Genomic DNA, 20,115 nt, shown 5'->3' with positions numbered 1-20,115 from the left:
GTCCAAACCTCCACCTTGGAAATGCATATATAAGACCTAATATCGTTGAATCTTTTAGTTTCTTTTTTTTCTTTCTTCATTGATCATACTTTGCAGGTAGGTCCCCCTATACTATCGTTTTCTCCTCCATTTCACTATTCAAACATCCTTTTCCATCTTCGCAATCGCATTCTCGTAACAATTTCTGCCAAATTAACCCAAAACGTGAACGCTAATTTCGAATTCTCCAACTTTAATAGGATTTCTGTATAGTCACTGTCTCTTTTTTGCTAGTCCATACTAGCCACATTTTCCACGTCGAGGTGATGATAAAGTTACCCATCCTACTCTTTCACAGAGGAATTTAACCGTTTTTCCAATCTTTCGGGAATGAAAAAGAGGTTATCGAAGAAGCTGGCGATTCTCGTGGACTCATTTTAATCTTCGGATTAAGAAGAGGGACGGAATTGTGGGTTTGGATGAGGCTTTCTGATCGACGTTCTACTTCAACAAATTTTCTCGTGTAATTTCGTCCTAATTAACAATCAAGCTCGATTACTCAGTCCTTTTGGAGTTGGAGGAAAGATTTAGATTATTGAATACCAGACATTACAAATCATTAGTTTGTAGAGAAATTTATATAAAGTAAGATTATCGGTAGATACAATTTCATAGGTGAGCATGCAATTTCATGTCCAAATATCCCAATGAAAATTTTCATTGCACATTTTACCCTGCATCTGCCTGTCTTGCATCTTTATCTATTCTCCCCCATCCGCCCCTTACGATTGATGACCCGAGTGCATTTGGCTTGAGGACTCTTGAATCCTTTTTGGGTTCAGGTCGTCGATGCTGAAAAAACCACGCTACCTTAAACTTTTACCTCTGACAAATTTTCACTTTCGATAAATTTTCGTTTTCGTATGACACCAATATGAAGATAAAATTGCTGACTATTGTTTCAGCTTCATGTAGATTTCGATCATTCTATCACGTTTTGCCGTCTCTATTATACGTTATATATGCATACCGTCGTTGTTAAATATTCTTTCCAATTCAGATTGTTAGCCTGCATGACATCTTCACCATATATCACTGAAAGTGATCAGCTTGCTCATACTTTACTTGCAGCATTTCTGTTTTTTAGCACATTTGAAATATATATACATATCGTGTGTTTGGCTTGTCCGTTCTCTGCTTACTATCTTACCTTTCAAGACGAACTTCATCTTCCCTTGCATAATTTTTTGCCGTCTCTCTCACGTTCAAACCTGGTTTCTCTTTCAACATGACATGGTTACGTATATGGATTTTACAAAGGATGTCAAATATTAAATTGTACCATTTGCCTCTGAACCTGCGTTTGCCATGATATTATCAAACGCTCCAAATGTCCATATTTGTGACCTTTCATTTCCAAATCCAGATCATTCTATGTTACATCTTCCTTGTCCAGCACGCCTCAATAATGTTTAATATCCAAAGGCAGCTTGTTTCCTCAAGACAGCATCTGTAGTTTCACCTTTTGGTTTATTCCAATCATCTAATTTATCCTGTGCTTCTCCATTTATATCGTTCTCCTCCAATTGACCATTAGATTTCAATTCATCTTTCATTTCTTTTACACATTTGATGAAATCTTCAATAGCCTCTGGGGTAATTTGATGATGTACAACGACTCTTTCTCTACCAACTATAATTGGTTTAGGTAATGATGCTAATCTTTCTGAAACTGAATCTAATGATAATCCGATTTTGTCAGGTTGGAAAAATACCTATTATTAACATCGATCAAACGATAACCATCATTAGCTATATATCCTTCATTTATACTCGAGTAGATTGATTTGAAGGTATGTTATGTATTGACTCATCGACTTACCATATTGGTATCAACAGGAGCACCGATTCCAACACCTAATTCCCTTAAACCTTTTTCTAACTTTTTAGCTAATTGGTGCGTTTGTGATAATCTTGGGAAATGATATGTTAAAGCGTAATCTGACGATGCAGCAATATTACCTGATTGTCGAATTCCACCTCCAAAAGCTTTTTTGAACCATTTTGCTTTTTCAATAAATTCTTTTGGTCCAACTAAAATTGATCCTATAGGTGCACCTAATCCTTTTGATAAACATAATGAAGCTGTATCAAACGGTTCCAAGAGTTCTGTCAAACTATTGAATAGCAAAGAAAAGACCTATCGTCAATATCCGAAATCCAAGGGGGTACGTGCCTGCGAATAGATTAGATAAACTTACACAGTCTGTCTATCATCTTCATTTTCAGGATTTAGATTTTGCTTTTCTATCTGATCAGCAGCAACATTCCAGATTCTAGCACCATCGAGATGTAATTGAATATCATGTTTTTTTGATAATTTACCAATTTTAACAATTTCATCTTGTGGGAAAATCATTCCACTCAAAGTGTTTTCTAAACAAATTAATTTTGTTGGTGCAATATGTATATTTGTACCTAATTGTAAATGCGGTTCAATATCTTGAGCCGTTAAATGTAAACCGTTTTCTGGAAAAATTTGATGTGTTGTAGCTTGTGAAAACATTGCTATTCCACCAGCTTCCATTTTATGTACATGTGCTCTATAATCTGTTATTATACTATGTGGTGGTTGTTTCATATGTGTTCGAATTGCAAGTTCTATAAGGATATAAATATCGACTTAGCAAATGAACGATATCATATTATGCGATAGTTTAGGAAAAGGAAAAAGGGATATTGATACTCACGATTAGTCATGGTTCCACTGACAGCAAACATAGCAGCTTCTTTTCCAGTCAATTTAGCTACTCTTTCTTCCAAAGCTATAGTCGCTGGATCTTCTTCGTATACCGAATCCCCTCTTGTTGCTTTCAGAGAATAGAGTAATTGAGCATCAGTAGGCAGTGTTAACGTATCACCTGAAGAAAAAGATTCATAACGTCAGCTCGTGCCCAGATTGTTCACCACAATGACAGTCATAAAAGATAGAGGTGGACTTGAAAACAACTCACTTCTGAAGTCACGAGATTTTTTATGTAGTTGATCAACGTTTGCTTGACCACCAATTTCAGCTGTAATTTCAGTGAGAGGGTTATACTTTTGACTTTGGGTTTTAGGCTGTTGGATTGTCATTTTGTTGGAATACTTAGGAGTTGAAGTGATGAACGATCTAGGTAAAGTCGGTGTGATTTGTCTCGTTATAGGAGGTCCAATATTTACAAAGTTTTTGAATGATAGTCGAATAGCTGTTACCTTCATTTGATCTTTATACTTTCTCTTGGTTTAGTTGATTCCTCAGTGTATATACTGAAGAGAAGAGAAAGGAAAAGAAGAAACAAAGTGAATCAGATCAATTGATTTATATCACTTTTCTCTCTTTCCTCTCTGAATATAGGCGAGGGCGTAAGCTATGTTCGTTTTGATAAAGAACAACTTAGTAGCTTGAATTATGGCCAATTTTGTAATCTTCAAACTAAACCAGTGATTTTGTTGACGTCAAAACTGATTATGGCCAAAAATAAAGGCAAGATGGCAAATAAATTTATGTTGATTCCTCAATTATGGCCAATTTTCAGAATTATGGCCAATTTTATGGCCAATATATTTCGTTTATCTTTGACTCATGATTTGCCATAAAATGAAACCATACATCAACAGATACGGACCTCACATGGTGCCTTACTTCTTCCACACTGTAGACGCTACCGAAGTTTAGCGAATATTATATATATCTCGTAAAAACTTCAAGTACACCGACCGTAGTTCAACGGACAAACCCGATAGACTCAGCTTGGTTAAGTTAAGCAAAAGCGACGCTTAGATTTCATGGATTCAAACAGAGATAAGTGGGCATTACGAATAATCAACACGCTGCACAAGGTATATTAAGTGCTTGCATATAGATTACCTATGTTACAAGCACACCCACTCAGCCGGCATGAGTTATAAATGCATCTGTGGTGAATCTATAGCAATATACTCTTCTGTTTGCTCAGCCGGTAACGTTCCGTCATTTCGGAAGATAGACTCAAAGGCATACACAAGATAGTACCCTCCTTTGAGTTCCCCGTCACACATCAAATAATCTATTTTAGACCGTGCCATGGCCCAGTAAACTCTTATTCCTGAATCCAACATTGAATTGCAGCAATGAACTGATTTCAGATAACATACAATTCTTATCAGTCTACATCCATTGGGATAGCCAAGTAATTCACATGAACTCACTTTATATCCCTCACCCATCCACTTTCTTCACCTACCCTTTCTATACATGGTATAGGATAAGGTGATTTTGTTATATTTACTGATTCTTTGGGATTCAACAAGCAAACCTCTTTACCATCTATCGAAAGTTCAGCTGCTGATCTGGCAAGGGGTGATATCTATTCGATAAACATACTTAATCAGTCATCAAGGTTTTATAAATCAGGTGAAGTAAGGTGGACTTTTCACCTACCTCGAGCTGTACTGATCCCCTGCCAGGTAGTATGACGGTTCTAAAACTCAATGATCTGGGTGCAATGGGTGTTAACAAAAAAGCATCTGTTTCAGGGTGTGATATTGGTCCACCAGCTGAAAGTGAATATGCGGTTGATCCGGTAGGCGTTGAAAGTAGTATACCATCAGCCTGCAGGTACATCATGTCGCACGTCAGATAATCCATCTTTATTCGGTAGATATGCAGGCATTCAAACTCCAAGAAAGTACACTTACAACTGCTTCCGTCAAATGCTGTCCGTCGAAATAAGCATCTACTACGGTCAATTGCGCATGTCTACCTCTATGTAGGGTAACTTCATTCATAACCTGCCAGCCAGCTTCGCCAACTAGAATTATGGCGTATCAGCTGAGTTTTCATTCATTCAGAGAGCACAAAATAACCAACCTGCTTTTGTACATCTATCCAGTAAAGTCCCTTTAGTTGATAAAGGTTTACAGGCTAATCTCATTCTATTCAGCACTGAAACTGGACCATTTATCGTGTTCTGTATCGTTGATGCGAGGGAATCAATATCTAGTGAAGATTATCAGTCTTGACAGGTATATCCAATATTCTGACGAAGAACTTACGAAAAGGTAGTAGAAACCCTAATGAACCCATTGAGAAACTAAGAACCGGCGGACATTCCCCTTGAGAGAATAGGTTGGACACATGTAATATCGTTCCATCACCTCCCAGAGTCACAACTAGACAAGTGTGTAATGGTAATAATCCTTCATCTCCTGGTGATGTTATGATGAGATCCTCAAATTCTGGGTGATCCAATGCTGTATGCGGTTCAACTATAAGTCGGAGATGAGGGTAATGTTGACGTAGATAGCTAAAAAGGTAGTAAGCTAATATGCGAGTCATTAAACAACATCTCAGCTTACGTTAGAATTTGACCCATAGCTTTTGTTGTCCGGGCATCTTCCTTTTTCTGCACTAGTAATACCGTAGTAGGTGAAGAGGTCCATTCTGACAATTGATGACTGAGGAGTGACGAAGTTCAGCATACTTGCGTATCGTTCGGGGCTTTTGTGCGGTGTCGCACTGTACTCACGCCTGTGAATATCGAGCAGCTCCCATAGCCGAGGATTCAGCTTTCGTCCAGTGACATGGTTGAAGTCGAGGTTTACTGAGGTTGTGGTGTCAGCCAAAAGATTGTCACCCATGTTGAAGTCTTTACTACTCACTCGGCTAGTTCCTTTCCTGTAGGTAATGGCAGATCTCTAAGTTGATGAACCGAGCGAACTGATCCAAATTTTCCGCAATGTTCGCGAGCTCGACGAGCAGACGCCCTGGCGAGGGGTCTGATCACAGATATCACTCCTATCATTAATGTTGATGGTAACTAGATATACGCTAGACATGTAAATACTCGGATTTCATCTTTATTTTCTGTTCGCAACATTGGGAAATGCAAGTGGAGGTTGAAGCGCGACTCATGTTAATGCTAACTTACCCTGACGTGGACTTTGAGTTATTATTGACTTGACTGTTTGTTAAGCTAAGAATGACTTGGTGATAAAGCCGATAGTGCCATTTACGATTGTAGATATGATAGATATGGAATAAATGAATAAATTACCCTTACCCTGAATAAGCATGCTTTTTGAGCTACTGTAGCTGGCTACAGCGACAACCCCATTGACTCGTTCGTATAGTCTGAAAACACAAGGTGAAAACAAGCAAGATAAAATACCGTCTTCCTTGATAATTGTCTGATTTAGGTTGAGGTAACCTGCATACAAAATAACTTGTCAATAATGGCTCCAGGTGAGTTGAGATCTGCTATATCTCGGTTATTCAAACTATATATACTGATATTGTAATCACTCCTATAGCGCCTGAAGGAATATCCGTTGTGTATGTTGACTTGTTCATTTCGTATTAAAACACAGTAACTCAAAGTGCTCATGACAAATAATCATATAGTCTCGGAGCCCAATGGGGTGATGAGGGTAAAGGAAAACTTGTAGATATCTTAGCTGCTGAAGCAGATATTTGCGCTAGATGTGCCGGTGGTAACAATGCCGGTCACACTATCGTTGTACCAAATGCTAAAGGTGAAAAGATAAAATACGCTTTTAACTTGTTACCTTCTGGTGAGTCAGATTTTTACCTCTTAGTAAAATTATTTTCAAAAGGGTTGCGCGTACTGATTATACGGTTAAACAGGTTTAATCAACCCAAAATGTACCGCTTTTATCGGTTCTGGTGTTGTAGTTCATGTTCCTTCCCTTTTCAATGAGCTTGATACACTTGAACGAAAAGGTTAGTGATACTATTAAACTTACATGGGATATATCATCAATACTCGAATGCTAATATTGCTTTTCTTTTCTGATAGGTCTTCAAGTTAATGATAGACTCAAAATCTCAGATAGAGCTCATTTAGTTTTTGGTTTCCATCAAATTGTTGATGGATTAAAAGAAATTGAATTAGGTGGTTCATCAATCGGTACAACAAAAAGAGGTATTGGACCCGCTTATTCTTCAAAAGCTTCAAGATCTGGTTTAAGAGTACACCATTTATATGATCCAAGTTTCCCTGCTAAATTCAGAAAATTAGTTGAAGGTAGATTCAAAAGATATGGTCATTTTGAATTTGATACTGAAGGTGAAATTGAAATGTATTTGGTAAGTTAGATATAATCCATCACCGCTCGCAACAACCCCTCGTATCATAATCGCTCATCTATGTCTTGCTATTACAGGCATTCGCTGAAAGACTTCGACCATATATTGTTGATGGAATAACATTCATGCAAAACGCATTACAATCCGGTAAAAAAATATTAGTTGAAGGTGCAAATGCATTAATGTTAGATATCGATTATGGTACATATCCATATGTTACATCATCTTCAACAACAATTGGTGGTGTTTTAACTGGATTAGGTATTTCACCATTTTCAATTAAAAAAGTTGTCGGTGTAATAAAAGCATATACAACAAGAGTTGGTGGTGGACCTTTCCCAACTGAACAATTAAATTCAATTGGTGAAACTTTCCAAGAAGTTGGTGCTGAATGGGGTACAACAACAGGTAGAAGAAGAAGATGTGGTTGGTTAGATTTAGTTGTAATGAAATATTCAACAATGATCAATGGTTATACTTCATTAAATTTAACTAAATTAGATGTTTTGGATGGTTTCGAAGAAATAAAAATTGCAACCGGTTATAAACTTGATGGTAAACAAATTGATGGTTTCCCAGGTAAGCTTTCTTACCTATCTATCATGTGATTCCTTCTTAAATATATCATACAGAACAAACACTAATGTGATCTTTTTTGACCTTAATAGCCGATCTCGATAGATTAGCTCAAGTTGAAGTTGAATATGAAACTTTACCTGGTTGGAAAACTGATATATCTGGTTGTACAACATATGAACAATTACCTGAAAACGCAAAGAAATATATCAAATTCATTGAAGATTACTTGAATGTTAAAGTACAATATGTTGGTGTTGGTCCAGGTAGAGATCAAAATTTGATCCTTTTCTAAGATCAATCTGAATAAATATATATCTCTTACATTTACATAGATGAAATACATATTTCTGGGGAAAGGGGCAACTGAAAAAATGCATTGAATGGAATACATCGTATCGTGTTGAATTTATGGTCAATTAGATCTCCCTCCTTAGTTATCATCCTTGAAGCTATTCGGATCATCGACTAATAATGTACTGAATCCTTGTGTCCGAAACATTATGCAAAGCCAAGCCGTACCACGACTCTGATTGACAGTCTAATCGGAAATTCACCTCAGGACGGTAACGGATCCTCGCTTCAATTCTCTCACTTTGCACGTCCATGATTTAGAAGTCAATGAGCTCAAATGTTACATAACATCCAATAGTCTACTGACATCGCAGGCAGTGAATGATGTTGTACACAATCATACATGACTTCCTTCAAAGGTTATTTATGGTTTCAAAATGCCAAGTTTAGGCGTACCAATACCGAATTAACTGGAAAAATGTTCATCACATGTAGCCGCAAAGGTCTCAGGGTATGAAGGATAAATTATACATTTACATTGAAAGTTTAATGTGAAAAGACGCGACTTACATTTCGATTTCAGGGAGACAAGAGGAAAATCAAGCCGGAAGACAAAATTCTAGGCTATATAGCACATGAGATGGGTCACAAACGCCATTTCTTGGACAAGATGTGACGATGTGTAAGGCAAAATACATGGAAAGACATGCGCGTTGTACCATGATGCGAGCTCGAGAACATCAGATTTTCTGCTGAGGATCAGGGCCAAGAGGAACCAAACTTCCTCAATGATAAGTAGAACATGAGAGGAAGAGCGCAGCTTGAAGTAAAAACGCCAGCCATCTGTTTGCATTCACTTCAATTTTTTTTAGAGTCATACCGTGAATGACTCTTCCAGTAATGATCCATGATGCGTAGGTACTGTACGAATGTTATGCATGCGTAATGACAACCAGGACATGAATTGATTTTCTCTTTATATTATTGTCTTAATGTTACTTCTTCATTCGTTCATTTTCTATCTCCCCTAAAAACATCCTCTTTCAGTCATTAAGCAAATCTTTGGTGAGTAGTATTTTGTCATCTTCAGTCAAGATCGAAACATCTCTCTATTTGGCAGTCATTGGAGGAGAAGGTGGAGGGTGTATGTCCACATTTAGACATGACGTAGCAGTGCTTTGGGGATGAATGTCTCAGACCAAATGTTCTGCGTCTTCGACGAGAATTGGGAAAGAAGATGATAAGGGAACATGAGCGAATTGGGAACCAGAGGAGAACGATGTTGAGCTCGTCTCTTGCACCGTATCAAGCTTTCACTCCGGAGGTGGCACGATACGAGCTACAACGAGTATACTTGATTCTATTTGAAGTCGCCATCTCCGTTGAATATCAATATATAGCAAGACCACGAAGAATGTGAAGCTGATCTAATTTTGACTTTTCATTCAGCTCTTGATCATCCCATCATAAATCGCAGTGCGATAACAAAAAAAACCTTCATTTCAAAACGCTGTATTTTCGATAAAATTTCGCAGGTCGAAATTGATATCAAATTATCCAAGTCAATAACAAATACAAACAATCAAAAACCCTAGAGGTCTATTCTATCTATATTTCTTGCTAGTCAATAAATTAGAAAGAACGTAATATTCAAAATGCACATCTCAAACATCATCCTACCCCTTTTAACCCTTTCCGTTACAACTCCTCTAACAGCCTCAGCTGCTCATATAAACCCTCATCATAAAAAATCCTTAGCTGCTCAACATGAATTACCTAAACAAGTTAAACGAGAAAATGTTTTAGCTGGTACACATAAAAACAAAGTAAAGAGATTGGTGAAAAAGAAGAAGAGAGCTACATGTCAAGTTAAATTTAATGCTACTTCAATCGTAACTGCACCTTCGACAGCAAGTGAAACTGCATCTTTAACCAATGTCGGTAATTGGGCAAATGCTACTAGTACAGCCACTGATAGTAATTCCGCTTCTTCATCTTCAACTCAACAACAACAACAACCATCATCAACTACATCAGCCGCTGCTCAAGCAACTACAAGCTCTACGTCTTCTTCAGGATGGTTTAAAGTTGAAGAATGGTCCGGAAATTCATTCTTTGATCATGTTAATTTCTGGGAATGGAATGATCCTACTCACGGTACAGTAGATTATTTGAATAGAGGAGATGCATGGAATAGTGGATTAATTTCAATAAATTCAAATAATCGAGCTGTATTAGCAGTAGATACTACACAACAAGTTTCTGGAGGTCGAAAATCAGTTAGAGTACATGGTAATAGAATATTTACTGGTGGATTAGTTTTATTTGATGCTTATCATATGCCAACAGGATGTGGTACTTGGCCAGCATGGTGGCAAAATGGACCAAATTGGCCAGAAGGTGGTGAGATTGATATTTTAGAAGGTGTAAATTCATTTGGTCAAAATCAAGTTTCTTTACATACTGGAAATGGTTGTTCAATGCCAAATACAATGAATAATAATCAAATCGGTCAATTAACAACAGGTGGTTTTGATTCTTATAATTGTGCTTCTTACGCTACTTCAAATCAAGGTTGTGGTGTAAGAGATGAAAAAACTCAAAATGCTTATGGTGCTGGATTCAATTCAATCGGTGGTGGTGTATATGCCAGTAAGTCTAATCTGATACATCATCAGAACCTCTTTATCGGTCGGTATGAAATGCAATACTGATGATGAATAAAATTTTTCCAGTGCGATGGAGTAAAGCCGGTATTACAGTTTGGTTCTTCCCTAGAAATGCTATTCCATCCGATATCAACAATGATGAACCAAATCCTTCAAGTTGGGGTACACCAATGGCTCATTTCCCTTCAGATAACTGTAACCCATATCAATTCTTCTACGACAACTTCAATATTATCAATACTAGTTTATGTGGAGATTGGGCAGGAGCAGATAGCGTCTGGAACTATGCTGGATATGCCGGACAAGATCAATCATGTGCAGCTCAAACAGGATACTCAACATGTTCAGATTATGTTCTAAATTCAGGATCGTCCTTTTCTGAAGCTTATTGGGAAGTCTCATATGTTAAATACTTCAATTCTACTACTGAAGTATAAGCTCAGGATAGCTTGCTTTGGTTAGAGAATACGAAGATTATTTGGTAGACTGGATCCAATAAGTATTTGCTTTAGCAAACGAGACGATGTGTAGTCTGGATTTTGGGTTTTCTCTTACCGTTGAGGTGAACCGCCACATTCGCCACGATGGGCATGATATATAGATCATATGGTGACTGTATGAACTTAATATTTTCGTAGCTCATATATCTTATATTGTATCTTTTACTCCTCCAATTCCTTTATAACAGTCCTCAAGACCTCTTTTCAACCTTTTATACAACAAGGTAGGTATTTTTCTCAATCGATATTTTCGTACATTTCTATAGCGTCTTGAACTTTTGATAGGTTTCCTCTTTTTTTAACGGATGCTTCTATGCAAGATGCTTATGACTACGATCCCCTTCATTATGGCAGGTAGCAGCAACGAAAGTTCCAATCATCGCGTGAAGAGGGGTTTCAGGGGATTACCACTCCCACAGGTAGCAAATTGATCCTTGACGACTGCCACTATAATAGTATGGCGTTCGACAACTAAACTGAGCATAATCTCAGCCTCCACTTCTAATGACCAGTTGTCGTAAAAAGTCCTCTTACGCATATCGTTTTGCATGATTTAAAAAAGTTTGAACACAATTATGAATCAAGTTAAGCAGGGATATAGCACATCGAGCACCTGATAGAACACAAACATCAATATATACTTCAGTGCAGAAACCATCTAAGGTGTTTCACTGCTTTAAAGCTACCCAATATAAAAATAGATAAACAGTTGCTGTTTCATTCAAATCTACCTAATTTACATTGAGCAACCTTTATGCCTCACAGTCATCACTCTCATTCTGGACAATTCTGTCGACATGCTAAAGATCAGCTGGACGATGTGGTGAAAGAAGCTATAAGACAGGGATTCGAAGTGTTCGGTTTAAGTGAACATGCACCTAGATGGAGAGTAGAAGATTTATTTCCTGAGGAAGTGAGTTAGAGGTCGAAACCTGTTTGCGTAATAATCAGTAACAATGCCAAATCTACACTGGATGATGGAGACGGGTATACTGATAGAAATGGATCTATTTTTGATGATCTTTCATTAGGCAGACTTAAAACCTTCAGATCTACTTTCGATATACCTTGATTTTTTGAAAACAGCAATAGAATTAAAGATAAAATATCAAGATCAGATCAAACTATTAATATCAATAGAAACAGATTATATAACAAATATTGATTTAACGAATATATTAGATTTGATTAATGAACATGAAGAAATTAATTATATAGTTGGTTCAGTACATCACGTTAATGGAATATCAATAGATTTTGATAAATCAACTTGGTTAAGATCAATTCAATCTTGTAGTAAAAATGAATTTAGTAGAACAATGAATCCTGGTCCACCACCTTTTTTAGAATTACCTTCTACTGATGATGATAATCCAGAAAAAGAAAGTATAAAATATCAAAATGATTATAAACCTACAGAAAAAGAGTTGATAGTATTTTTGAAAAATTATCTTGATCAACAATTTAATTTAATAAACTTTTATAAACCTGAAATAATCGGTCATTTTGATTTATGTTTATTGTGGATACCTGATTTTAAATTAAAATTTATACCAATAATATGGAATAGAATAATAAGAAATGTAAAAACTGTTATTGAATATGGTGGTTTATTTGAAGCTAATTCTGCTGCCATAAGAAAAGGTTGGAAAGGTAGTTATCCGAGTGAAGATATATTAGAGGTAAGTTTATTATCATATCATCATACCATCATATACCATCAATCAGTAAGATAAAGCTTGAGCTCAGAAACGCTAACTCTACCCATGTGACCTCGATTAAACTGGATTATCAGTTGATAATATCATTGGGAGGTAAAATATGTTTATCAGACGATTCACATGGAATATCATACGTTGGTTTGAATTACCTGAAAATGAAAGACTATTTAGTAGATCAAGGTGTAAAAGAAATTTGGTATTTAGTTTCGTCGTCAGAGAGGAAGGAAGATGGTGATATTGAATTCAAGAACGATAGACAAAGGGTTAGAGCTAGAAAACTAGATAAATGGGATACTCATCCCTTCTGGGAAAGGAAGTCAAAAGATATATAACCTTTATCTCAGTAATGCATAATACCTTCCAACAGTTACAGTTGGATAGAAGGGCAATTTCATTATCGCTATCTTTTCAGCGAACACGCCGATCAGGCCGAGCATATTTTGTTAACAATGTATACATGCAAGATCCACCATGCCCTAAGATGAGAAAGAAATGAAAACCCCAACTACATCCTTTTATATGTTTGATTTTTCGTGGTATATGTCTAGATGAATGAAATAGATTCACAATTGCCGGTGTATCCTATACATACAATATAGTCTATATCTATAGATAATGATTGATGCTCAATGATTTATTGACCGTACCATGAATTGTGTAAACCAACGGTATCGTTCGGTGTCGGCATGCTTGTAGCACCTATTTTAGGTGAATGATTGGCTAAACCCATTATTGAGTCTGTTCGATTTATAGATATCAACGAATCTGATCCGTCTATAATATTGGAAAAGACAGACTAAAGTTAGCATATAATCTTATCACTTCAAACTACGGCAAATATTACCAAGAATAGGGGGTGGCACGCTGAAACACCCTTGAAGATGCCCAACTCACTCATAGGTCCACTACATCCACCTTCAGTAGCTTCGATAGCTTCAAGAGTTTGCTGCTTCTTCTTAGCTTTAGCATTATCATTTCTCAACCGTTGAATGTATTCTAAATATTTCTCATCAACTCCACCAGTAACATATTCACCAGTAAATACTGAACAATCGAATTGTTTTACAGCTGGATTGAATTGTCGACAAGATTCAACTAAATCTTCTAATGTTTGATATATAACTAAATCTGCACCAATGTGTTCAGCAATTTCTTCTGTTGTTCGACCGTGTGCTATTAATTCGGTAGGTGAAGGCATATCTATACCATATACATTGGAATATCTAGATAGAATAGGTCAGATCAGCTCAACTGCTTACCATGCGACACTGTATAATGCAGTAACTTACCGTATAGGAGGAGCACATGAAGCGAAAATCACACGTTTTGCTCCAACATCTTTGGCCATTTGTACGATCTCTTTAGATGTTGTACCTCTGACAATAGAATCTACAAAATCCGGTCCGTTAGCTAGTGTACAAGCAAAAAGCATACAATAGCTTACCATCGACTAGTAAAACAGTCTTGCCTGCAAATTCCTCAGGCATAGCATTGAGCTTTCTTCGTACATTCTTTCGTCTACAATTGACAAACTTCAGCGGAATAACCAATGACTGCATTCGAATCTTGACTTACCTTTGCGTTTGACCAGGCATGATGAATGTTCTACCGACATATCTGTTTTTAACGAAACCTTCTCTATATGGGATATTTAAAGCTTGAGCACAATTCAAAGCGGCAGTTCTTGAAGTATCAGGTACAGGTATAACAACATCAATTTCTAAATTGGCTTTTGATAATTCTTTCTTAACAGTTTCAGCTAATAAATCACCCATTTTCATTCTTGATCTATAAACTGAAATACCATCAATGGTTGAATCTGGTCTAGCGAAATAAACATGTTCGAAAATATCAGGTGCGAAAACTTGTGGTTTTGCAACTTGTCTTCTTGATATGTTATTTCTTGTTATGATAATCGCTTCACCAGCTTTAACATCTTCCCATTCTGTAAAACCTAATCCTTGTGCAACAACACTTTCTGATGCAACTAAATAATCTGTACCTCCTCTTGTACCTTTTCTAGTTGCTATACCAGCTGGTCTGATACCGTTTGGATCTCTAAATGCAACTAAACCAAAACCTGCAATCATAGCTACACAAGCATATGCACCGATACATGATCTTGTTAAATCTCCTACAGCAGTGAAAATATCTTCTTCATTGATACGGAATTTACCAGTCTTTTGTAGATTGTTGGCGAGGATGTTGAGGAGTAATTCGGAATCGGAATCAGTGTTGTTGTGTCTATGAGCTTCGACATCAAGGAATTGTCGAAGAGCAGGTGTGTTAACAATGTTACCGTTCTAAATTGTGAAATTTGATCAGCTATTTTACTATGATTCCACAGAGATTTAGCTCACATGGGCAAAGACAATACCATAAGGAGAGTTAACGTAGAAAGGTTGAGCTTCGGCGTGAGCTGAACTTCCTGCAGTTGGGTATCGTACTGATTGTTGCGCAAAATGTTGTTAGCTTAGTAACCATATCCAACATACAGTTAGTCCAGCTCACCATGACCAACACCCATCCAACCTTTTAAACCAGATACGGCTTGAGCATCAAAGACATCTCTAACCATACCATTGGCTTTGACTTGGTAGAATCTACCTCCTGATCCACAAGTTACAATACCAGCTGCATCTTGACCACTAGAAGAAGCAATGAATAGTCAGTAAAATGATATCCTATGGTTTAGTGACAAGATAACATACCGGTGTTGTAAGAGTGAAAGACCATCAGCACTGTAATAAGTCTGAAGTTAGTGTGTGAACATCCCTCTGAATACTACCAAACCTACATCTCAGTACCAGCTAAGGTGGTTTGAGTAGCCAAAGGATCATGAAGGAGTAAACCGAGAATACCACACACTGTTATTGGTAATTTATCGCTTAAATTAGCTTGTTATGCATGCTTATAATGTACCAAAAGAGTTCATCTACTCACTTGTTCCTGCTTAATAGCTTGGTCAAGTATGCAAAAGGTATAGAGAGTGAGGTGTGATGGATGAAAATATATGTATACAGATATATCGACACCTAAGAGAAAGAAAGGAGGAAATTCCTAATTTCAACTTTTTTAGTTAAAAACATAAAAAATCTGAAGCTGCTGTCTTGAGAGGTCTGTAGACGTGATTTCCGGCTTGGACCCTGCAAATATCCGTTTAATAATAAGATAATAGTATAATATGGGATGAGTCGGCTGACCCGGTGGCGAGATTACAACTTTTGTAGTCAACCATTACGGATTTGTATTTATCCTTTCCATCGTGTTACATTACACCTTATCGTAATGTCGCTTTTACCACTGCTACTGCTAATTAAGCCTATTTGCGTTTGTGCAGTATGCAGATATCGAGTTAAATGCCACATCATACCTAAAACGTAACTATATATTATGTATGGTATAACCCTGTGCCTGATCATCGGGGTCTCCGGGACGAACATTAATAACATTAGATGGAATGACACCATACACAATACACAATACACAATACACAATACTTTACTGTACTAGTACGCTGATCATTAACGGGTGGGCTGGTTTCCATCAATATCAGCAATATTGACCATCTTCTCTTACCAATTCCTTTTGTAACACTTCTTCTACACCGAACCATCTTCACACGATACGAGACTTTGCTCTGCTATCTCAACATTAAACATCCCTACCGCTATACATAACACATCCTAGATCATCATGGCACCCAAAAAATCAACTGCTGATGCACCACCTTCATCAAGACGATCAGCACGTATAGCTGAACAACCTAAATCTACTGCTAATCTAGATGATGGCAGTAAGAAAGAGGCTGAATCAAACAAGGAATCTACTAAGAAAGAGGTCAATTCAAAGAAGGTGATTTATCTGACCTGCTCTACTATCAATGCGTTCAAAGCTAATACGAGCCTATTATTTAGAGGGTTGCTGAAGAAACCAATGGTGACGATACAGAAAACAAGAAAACCAAAGCTGCTACATCATCAAAAGCTTCTGCACCTAAATCAGGTGTGAAATCAACTACTTCAAAGAAAGATACTGATGAAGAAGCTAAATCAAGTGCTGCTAAAAAAGAAAAGGAGGAAGAAGCCCCTGCAGATGCTGAACCAGATACAGGATCAAAAGGACAATTGAAAAAAGGTGATACATTACCTAAGATTACTTTGAAAGATAACGCTGGTGCAGATGTAGACGTCAGTGGATTGGCTGGTGAAAAAGGGGTTGTGATTTTCTTGTATCCTAAAGTAAGTTCACTCGTTTCCCTTTACAACCTCCACCACCACATCCTTCCCTCTCAATATCTAACACTAGATATAATGGCTGTACTCTGTTGAAGACAGGATATCTGTCACAATGGTTGATTATCGAGGGATGAATTTTGGTCCGTATGAGCTGATTCTGATATGTTCACTTGTTTAGGCTGATACACCAGGATGTACGACTCAAGCTTGCGGGTTCCGAGATAATTACGATGTGATACAAGAATTAGGCTATGACATCTATGGTTTATCGAAAGATAAATCTGAAGCTCAGCAAAAGGTGATGATCTAAAAGTCCACTGATACCTGTGTTGACTACAACGCTGATGTCATTGACCCATATAGTGGATAAACAAGAAGCAGTTGACCTATAAATTGCTCTGTGATCCTGAAAGTAAATTGATCAAACGGTAAGTAAACATCAGCTGCTATCACCTTTTGGCCTTTACAAGCTGAAATCTTGGAACTATACATAGACTCGGTGCTTTCGTTCAACCTAACAAGTGAGTTAATCTACGTTGTACCTAACATCATCTTCATTTCGTATCGTTGCAAGACATTGACGATGCGAGCCTGGAATTTAGCACCAAACGATCTCACTTCATCTTCGAGAAAGGTACTGGTAAATTAGTCGATATAGCTTTAGGTGTAAAACCGGCTGACAAGTACGTATGGTTCATATATATGGGTTTGAAGGTAACTGATCACATCAAATAGCCCCAAGAACGTTATCAAATTCCTGGAAACCCATCATAAAAAGTAGAGTTCTTGGATGTGCAATATGCTATTTCGAAAGTCGTTGAATTGTGAATTACTAGAAAAGGTTGTATATAACAGATAATATAGGAAAATTTACATGGTGAATGCGATGCATCTCAATAATCAGCTGGCATAGTTAGCAACCAGGTCCCATGATTACTTACAGCTCCCAGAGGCTAATTACCATTTTTCCATATGTAAGAACAGCCTGCTAGGTACGATTTTGTCTTCCATTCTACCTGGCATTATGTATACAGGTATGAATCACCTTCTCTTTCAATCTCCAATATGCATGTACTCAACAGCAAACATTGGCAGTCCTACGCAGAGATTACCAGAAAGAGTAATGATACTCTGCTCGAACCGTACTCGAGTTGCCATTATGTGGAAGAACGGCGCCGGGCGGCGCCCGAAAGGGGTTGAGTTCGGGATATTAACCATAGATAAGGAGGGCTGAGGGATATCAGTGCTTCCGAAAATGGTTATTTTGCGAGGTTCAACTTTGGTCTTTTCACTTATTTTCGGTTTATCGGTCACGAGTTTGTACGATTACCTTGAAGCTGAATAAGTAAATTTAGTACAACTGTAAATGGAAGTGGAAGCGCCAACGTATGTTTGATGTGGATGTGTAAGCGTGAAGGTCAGCTATCAGACTCAAGATGTAGGATGAAAAATAAAAGGTATATAAGAAAGGAATGTTCGTCAAGATATTTGATTGTTCATGCATGACCATATCTTTTCATCAATTTCTACAATAGAGGAAATATAACCTATTACTCCAGCTATTTCAAGCAGGTAGACTAAATAACCAATTGGGAGCCATAAAGATATATATCAAAATGTCAGTTTTAGTTTCAGATTTATTAGTAATTGGCGGTGGTCCAGCAGGATTATCAGCAGCAATGACATTTTCTAGATTGAAAAGAACATGTATTTTATATGATTCAGGATTATATAGAAATCAAGGTGTAAAACATTCACATACAATAGCAGGATTTGAAAATGAATCTCCATCAGATTTTCGTTTTAAAATGAGACAAGATTTAACAAAATATTATTCAAATACATTTACATTTAAATTGGGTAAAATCATTGAATTGAAAAAATTAGATAATGGTTTATTTGAAGCTTTAGATGATGAAAAAAATAAAATAAATGCTAAAAAAGTTGTATTGGCTACCGGTTTGAAAGATCATATGCCTGATATTAAAGGTGAGTTGTTCGTTCTCCTTTTCCACTTATCATATTTGGGAAAAAAAACAATATATCCAAAAACAGATGTACTAACTTATACTTGATTCTCGTATGATTTCTAGGTGTTCAAGAACAATGGGGTAAAAGAATTATACATTGTATATTCTGTCACGGCACTGAAACAGCCAATGCACCCTTCGGATTCCTTCTCACCAAAAACAATAGTCAAATGAATCCTAAATTAGTTGAATCAATGTTGAAATTGTGGAGATCATTAGATCATACAGATAAATACATTTTAACTAATGGTATGGATGTTGAAACTGAACAAGGTAGGAAAGATGCCGGCTTAGAAGAAAAATATGATTTAGTCAAGAAATTGGGGTAAGTCGAGGTTTCTTTTAGTAATTTATATACTGTAAATAAGCTTGATCATTACATATATATAATTCAAGTAAATCGATACTGATTAATCCCTCCCTTCTTCCGTCTATTATCCACTTAGTTATAACATCATCTCAACACCAATTGAATCGATGGCCGAAAATTCTTCAGAAACAGCATTAGAAATCAAATTTACAGATGGAAAATCAATCGAAATTCCAGCAATGTTATTATTCCCTGAAAAATTTACAGCTACAGAAGATTCGTTACCTATTTTAACTGAAGGTTTATTAGGTGATAAATTAAGTCCATTCGGTACGATTTCACCACCAAACACAGATTTAGGTGTATCAGGCTTTCCTCCAAGAATGGGTGATGATCCAAGAACAAATGTTAAAGGTTTATTTTGGGCAGGTAATTCAGGTTCATTCGTTGCAAATGTTACAGTTAGTTTAGCTCAAGGTCAAACTGCTGCTGTTTTCGCTGGTGATCAATTAGGTGAAGAAGATATGTTAAAGCTTTAATCAATGTTGAGACCCAGATAGGCTATGTATATAAAGATGATGAGCAGGATAAACAAGCTTATATCTCGAAGTAATGTACTTAGATCGGGTTTCATAGAGTTTGTAACTTATGTATATACAGTGCACATGA

The 20,115-nt window shown here is 36.9% G+C and overlaps 8 protein-coding genes across 8 annotated transcripts; 5 read left to right on the top strand and 3 right to left on the bottom strand.

Moving 5' to 3' along the window:
- Nucleotides 1-1,451: 1,451 nt before the first annotated feature.
- L201_001036 (uncharacterized protein) lies at nt 1,452-3,240 on the bottom strand (the record flags this gene model as incomplete). Its single annotated transcript, XM_066216829.1, has 5 exons — nt 1,452-1,754; nt 1,862-2,156; nt 2,241-2,640; nt 2,730-2,900; nt 2,994-3,240. The coding sequence occupies 5 exons, from the start codon at nt 3,238-3,240 to the stop codon at nt 1,452-1,454; spliced, it is 1,416 nt and encodes a 471-aa protein (XP_066072926.1).
- An 832-nt stretch (nt 3,241-4,072) lies between these two features.
- Nucleotides 4,073-5,804, bottom strand: L201_001035 (uncharacterized protein; the record flags this gene model as incomplete). Its single annotated transcript, XM_066216828.1, has 9 exons — nt 4,073-4,136; nt 4,210-4,367; nt 4,442-4,612; nt 4,699-4,811; nt 4,871-4,999; nt 5,056-5,306; nt 5,359-5,457; nt 5,529-5,603; nt 5,662-5,804. 9 exons carry the CDS (start codon nt 5,802-5,804, stop codon nt 4,073-4,075), a joined length of 1,203 nt encoding a protein of 400 aa, XP_066072925.1.
- A 430-nt stretch (nt 5,805-6,234) lies between these two features.
- Nucleotides 6,235-7,979, top strand: L201_001034 (adenylosuccinate synthetase; the record flags this gene model as incomplete). The annotated part of the gene is made up of 7 exons (XM_066216827.1): nt 6,235-6,244; nt 6,313-6,334; nt 6,404-6,573; nt 6,647-6,742; nt 6,819-7,108; nt 7,186-7,687; nt 7,777-7,979. 7 exons carry the CDS (start codon nt 6,235-6,237, stop codon nt 7,977-7,979), a joined length of 1,293 nt encoding a protein of 430 aa, XP_066072924.1.
- Nucleotides 7,980-9,633: 1,654 nt separating this feature from the next.
- Nucleotides 9,634-11,084, top strand: L201_001033 (uncharacterized protein; the record flags this gene model as incomplete). Its single annotated transcript, XM_066216826.1, has 2 exons — nt 9,634-10,630; nt 10,714-11,084. 2 exons carry the CDS (start codon nt 9,634-9,636, stop codon nt 11,082-11,084), a joined length of 1,368 nt encoding a protein of 455 aa, XP_066072923.1.
- An 817-nt stretch (nt 11,085-11,901) lies between these two features.
- L201_001032 (uncharacterized protein) lies at nt 11,902-13,200 on the top strand (the record flags this gene model as incomplete). Its single annotated transcript, XM_066216825.1, has 3 exons — nt 11,902-12,060; nt 12,179-12,829; nt 12,943-13,200. 3 exons carry the CDS (start codon nt 11,902-11,904, stop codon nt 13,198-13,200), a joined length of 1,068 nt encoding a protein of 355 aa, XP_066072922.1.
- Nucleotides 13,201-13,502: 302 nt separating this feature from the next.
- Nucleotides 13,503-15,803, bottom strand: L201_001031 (amidophosphoribosyltransferase; the record flags this gene model as incomplete). The annotated part of the gene is made up of 10 exons (XM_066216824.1): nt 13,503-13,642; nt 13,763-14,091; nt 14,158-14,257; nt 14,313-14,386; nt 14,444-15,171; nt 15,229-15,314; nt 15,380-15,516; nt 15,580-15,609; nt 15,666-15,735; nt 15,791-15,803. The coding sequence occupies 10 exons, from the start codon at nt 15,801-15,803 to the stop codon at nt 13,503-13,505; spliced, it is 1,707 nt and encodes a 568-aa protein (XP_066072921.1).
- A 761-nt stretch (nt 15,804-16,564) lies between these two features.
- Nucleotides 16,565-17,887, top strand: L201_001030 (uncharacterized protein; the record flags this gene model as incomplete). Its single annotated transcript, XM_066216823.1, has 7 exons — nt 16,565-16,723; nt 16,786-17,109; nt 17,285-17,404; nt 17,470-17,534; nt 17,601-17,627; nt 17,709-17,789; nt 17,842-17,887. The coding sequence occupies 7 exons, from the start codon at nt 16,565-16,567 to the stop codon at nt 17,885-17,887; spliced, it is 822 nt and encodes a 273-aa protein (XP_066072920.1).
- An 835-nt stretch (nt 17,888-18,722) lies between these two features.
- On the top strand, nt 18,723-19,985 carry L201_001029 (uncharacterized protein; the record flags this gene model as incomplete). Its single annotated transcript, XM_066216822.1, has 3 exons — nt 18,723-19,095; nt 19,200-19,461; nt 19,583-19,985. The coding sequence occupies 3 exons, from the start codon at nt 18,723-18,725 to the stop codon at nt 19,983-19,985; spliced, it is 1,038 nt and encodes a 345-aa protein (XP_066072919.1).
- Between the last annotated feature and the right edge of the window lie 130 nt (nt 19,986-20,115).

Source organism: Kwoniella dendrophila, chromosome 1, assembly GCF_036810415.1.
Source record: "Kwoniella dendrophila CBS 6074 chromosome 1, complete sequence".
Lineage (NCBI taxonomy): Eukaryota > Fungi > Basidiomycota > Tremellomycetes > Tremellales > Cryptococcaceae > Kwoniella > Kwoniella dendrophila.
The sequence above is the reverse complement of the archived record's forward strand: the minus strand, read 5'-3'. Positions and strand labels throughout refer to the sequence as shown.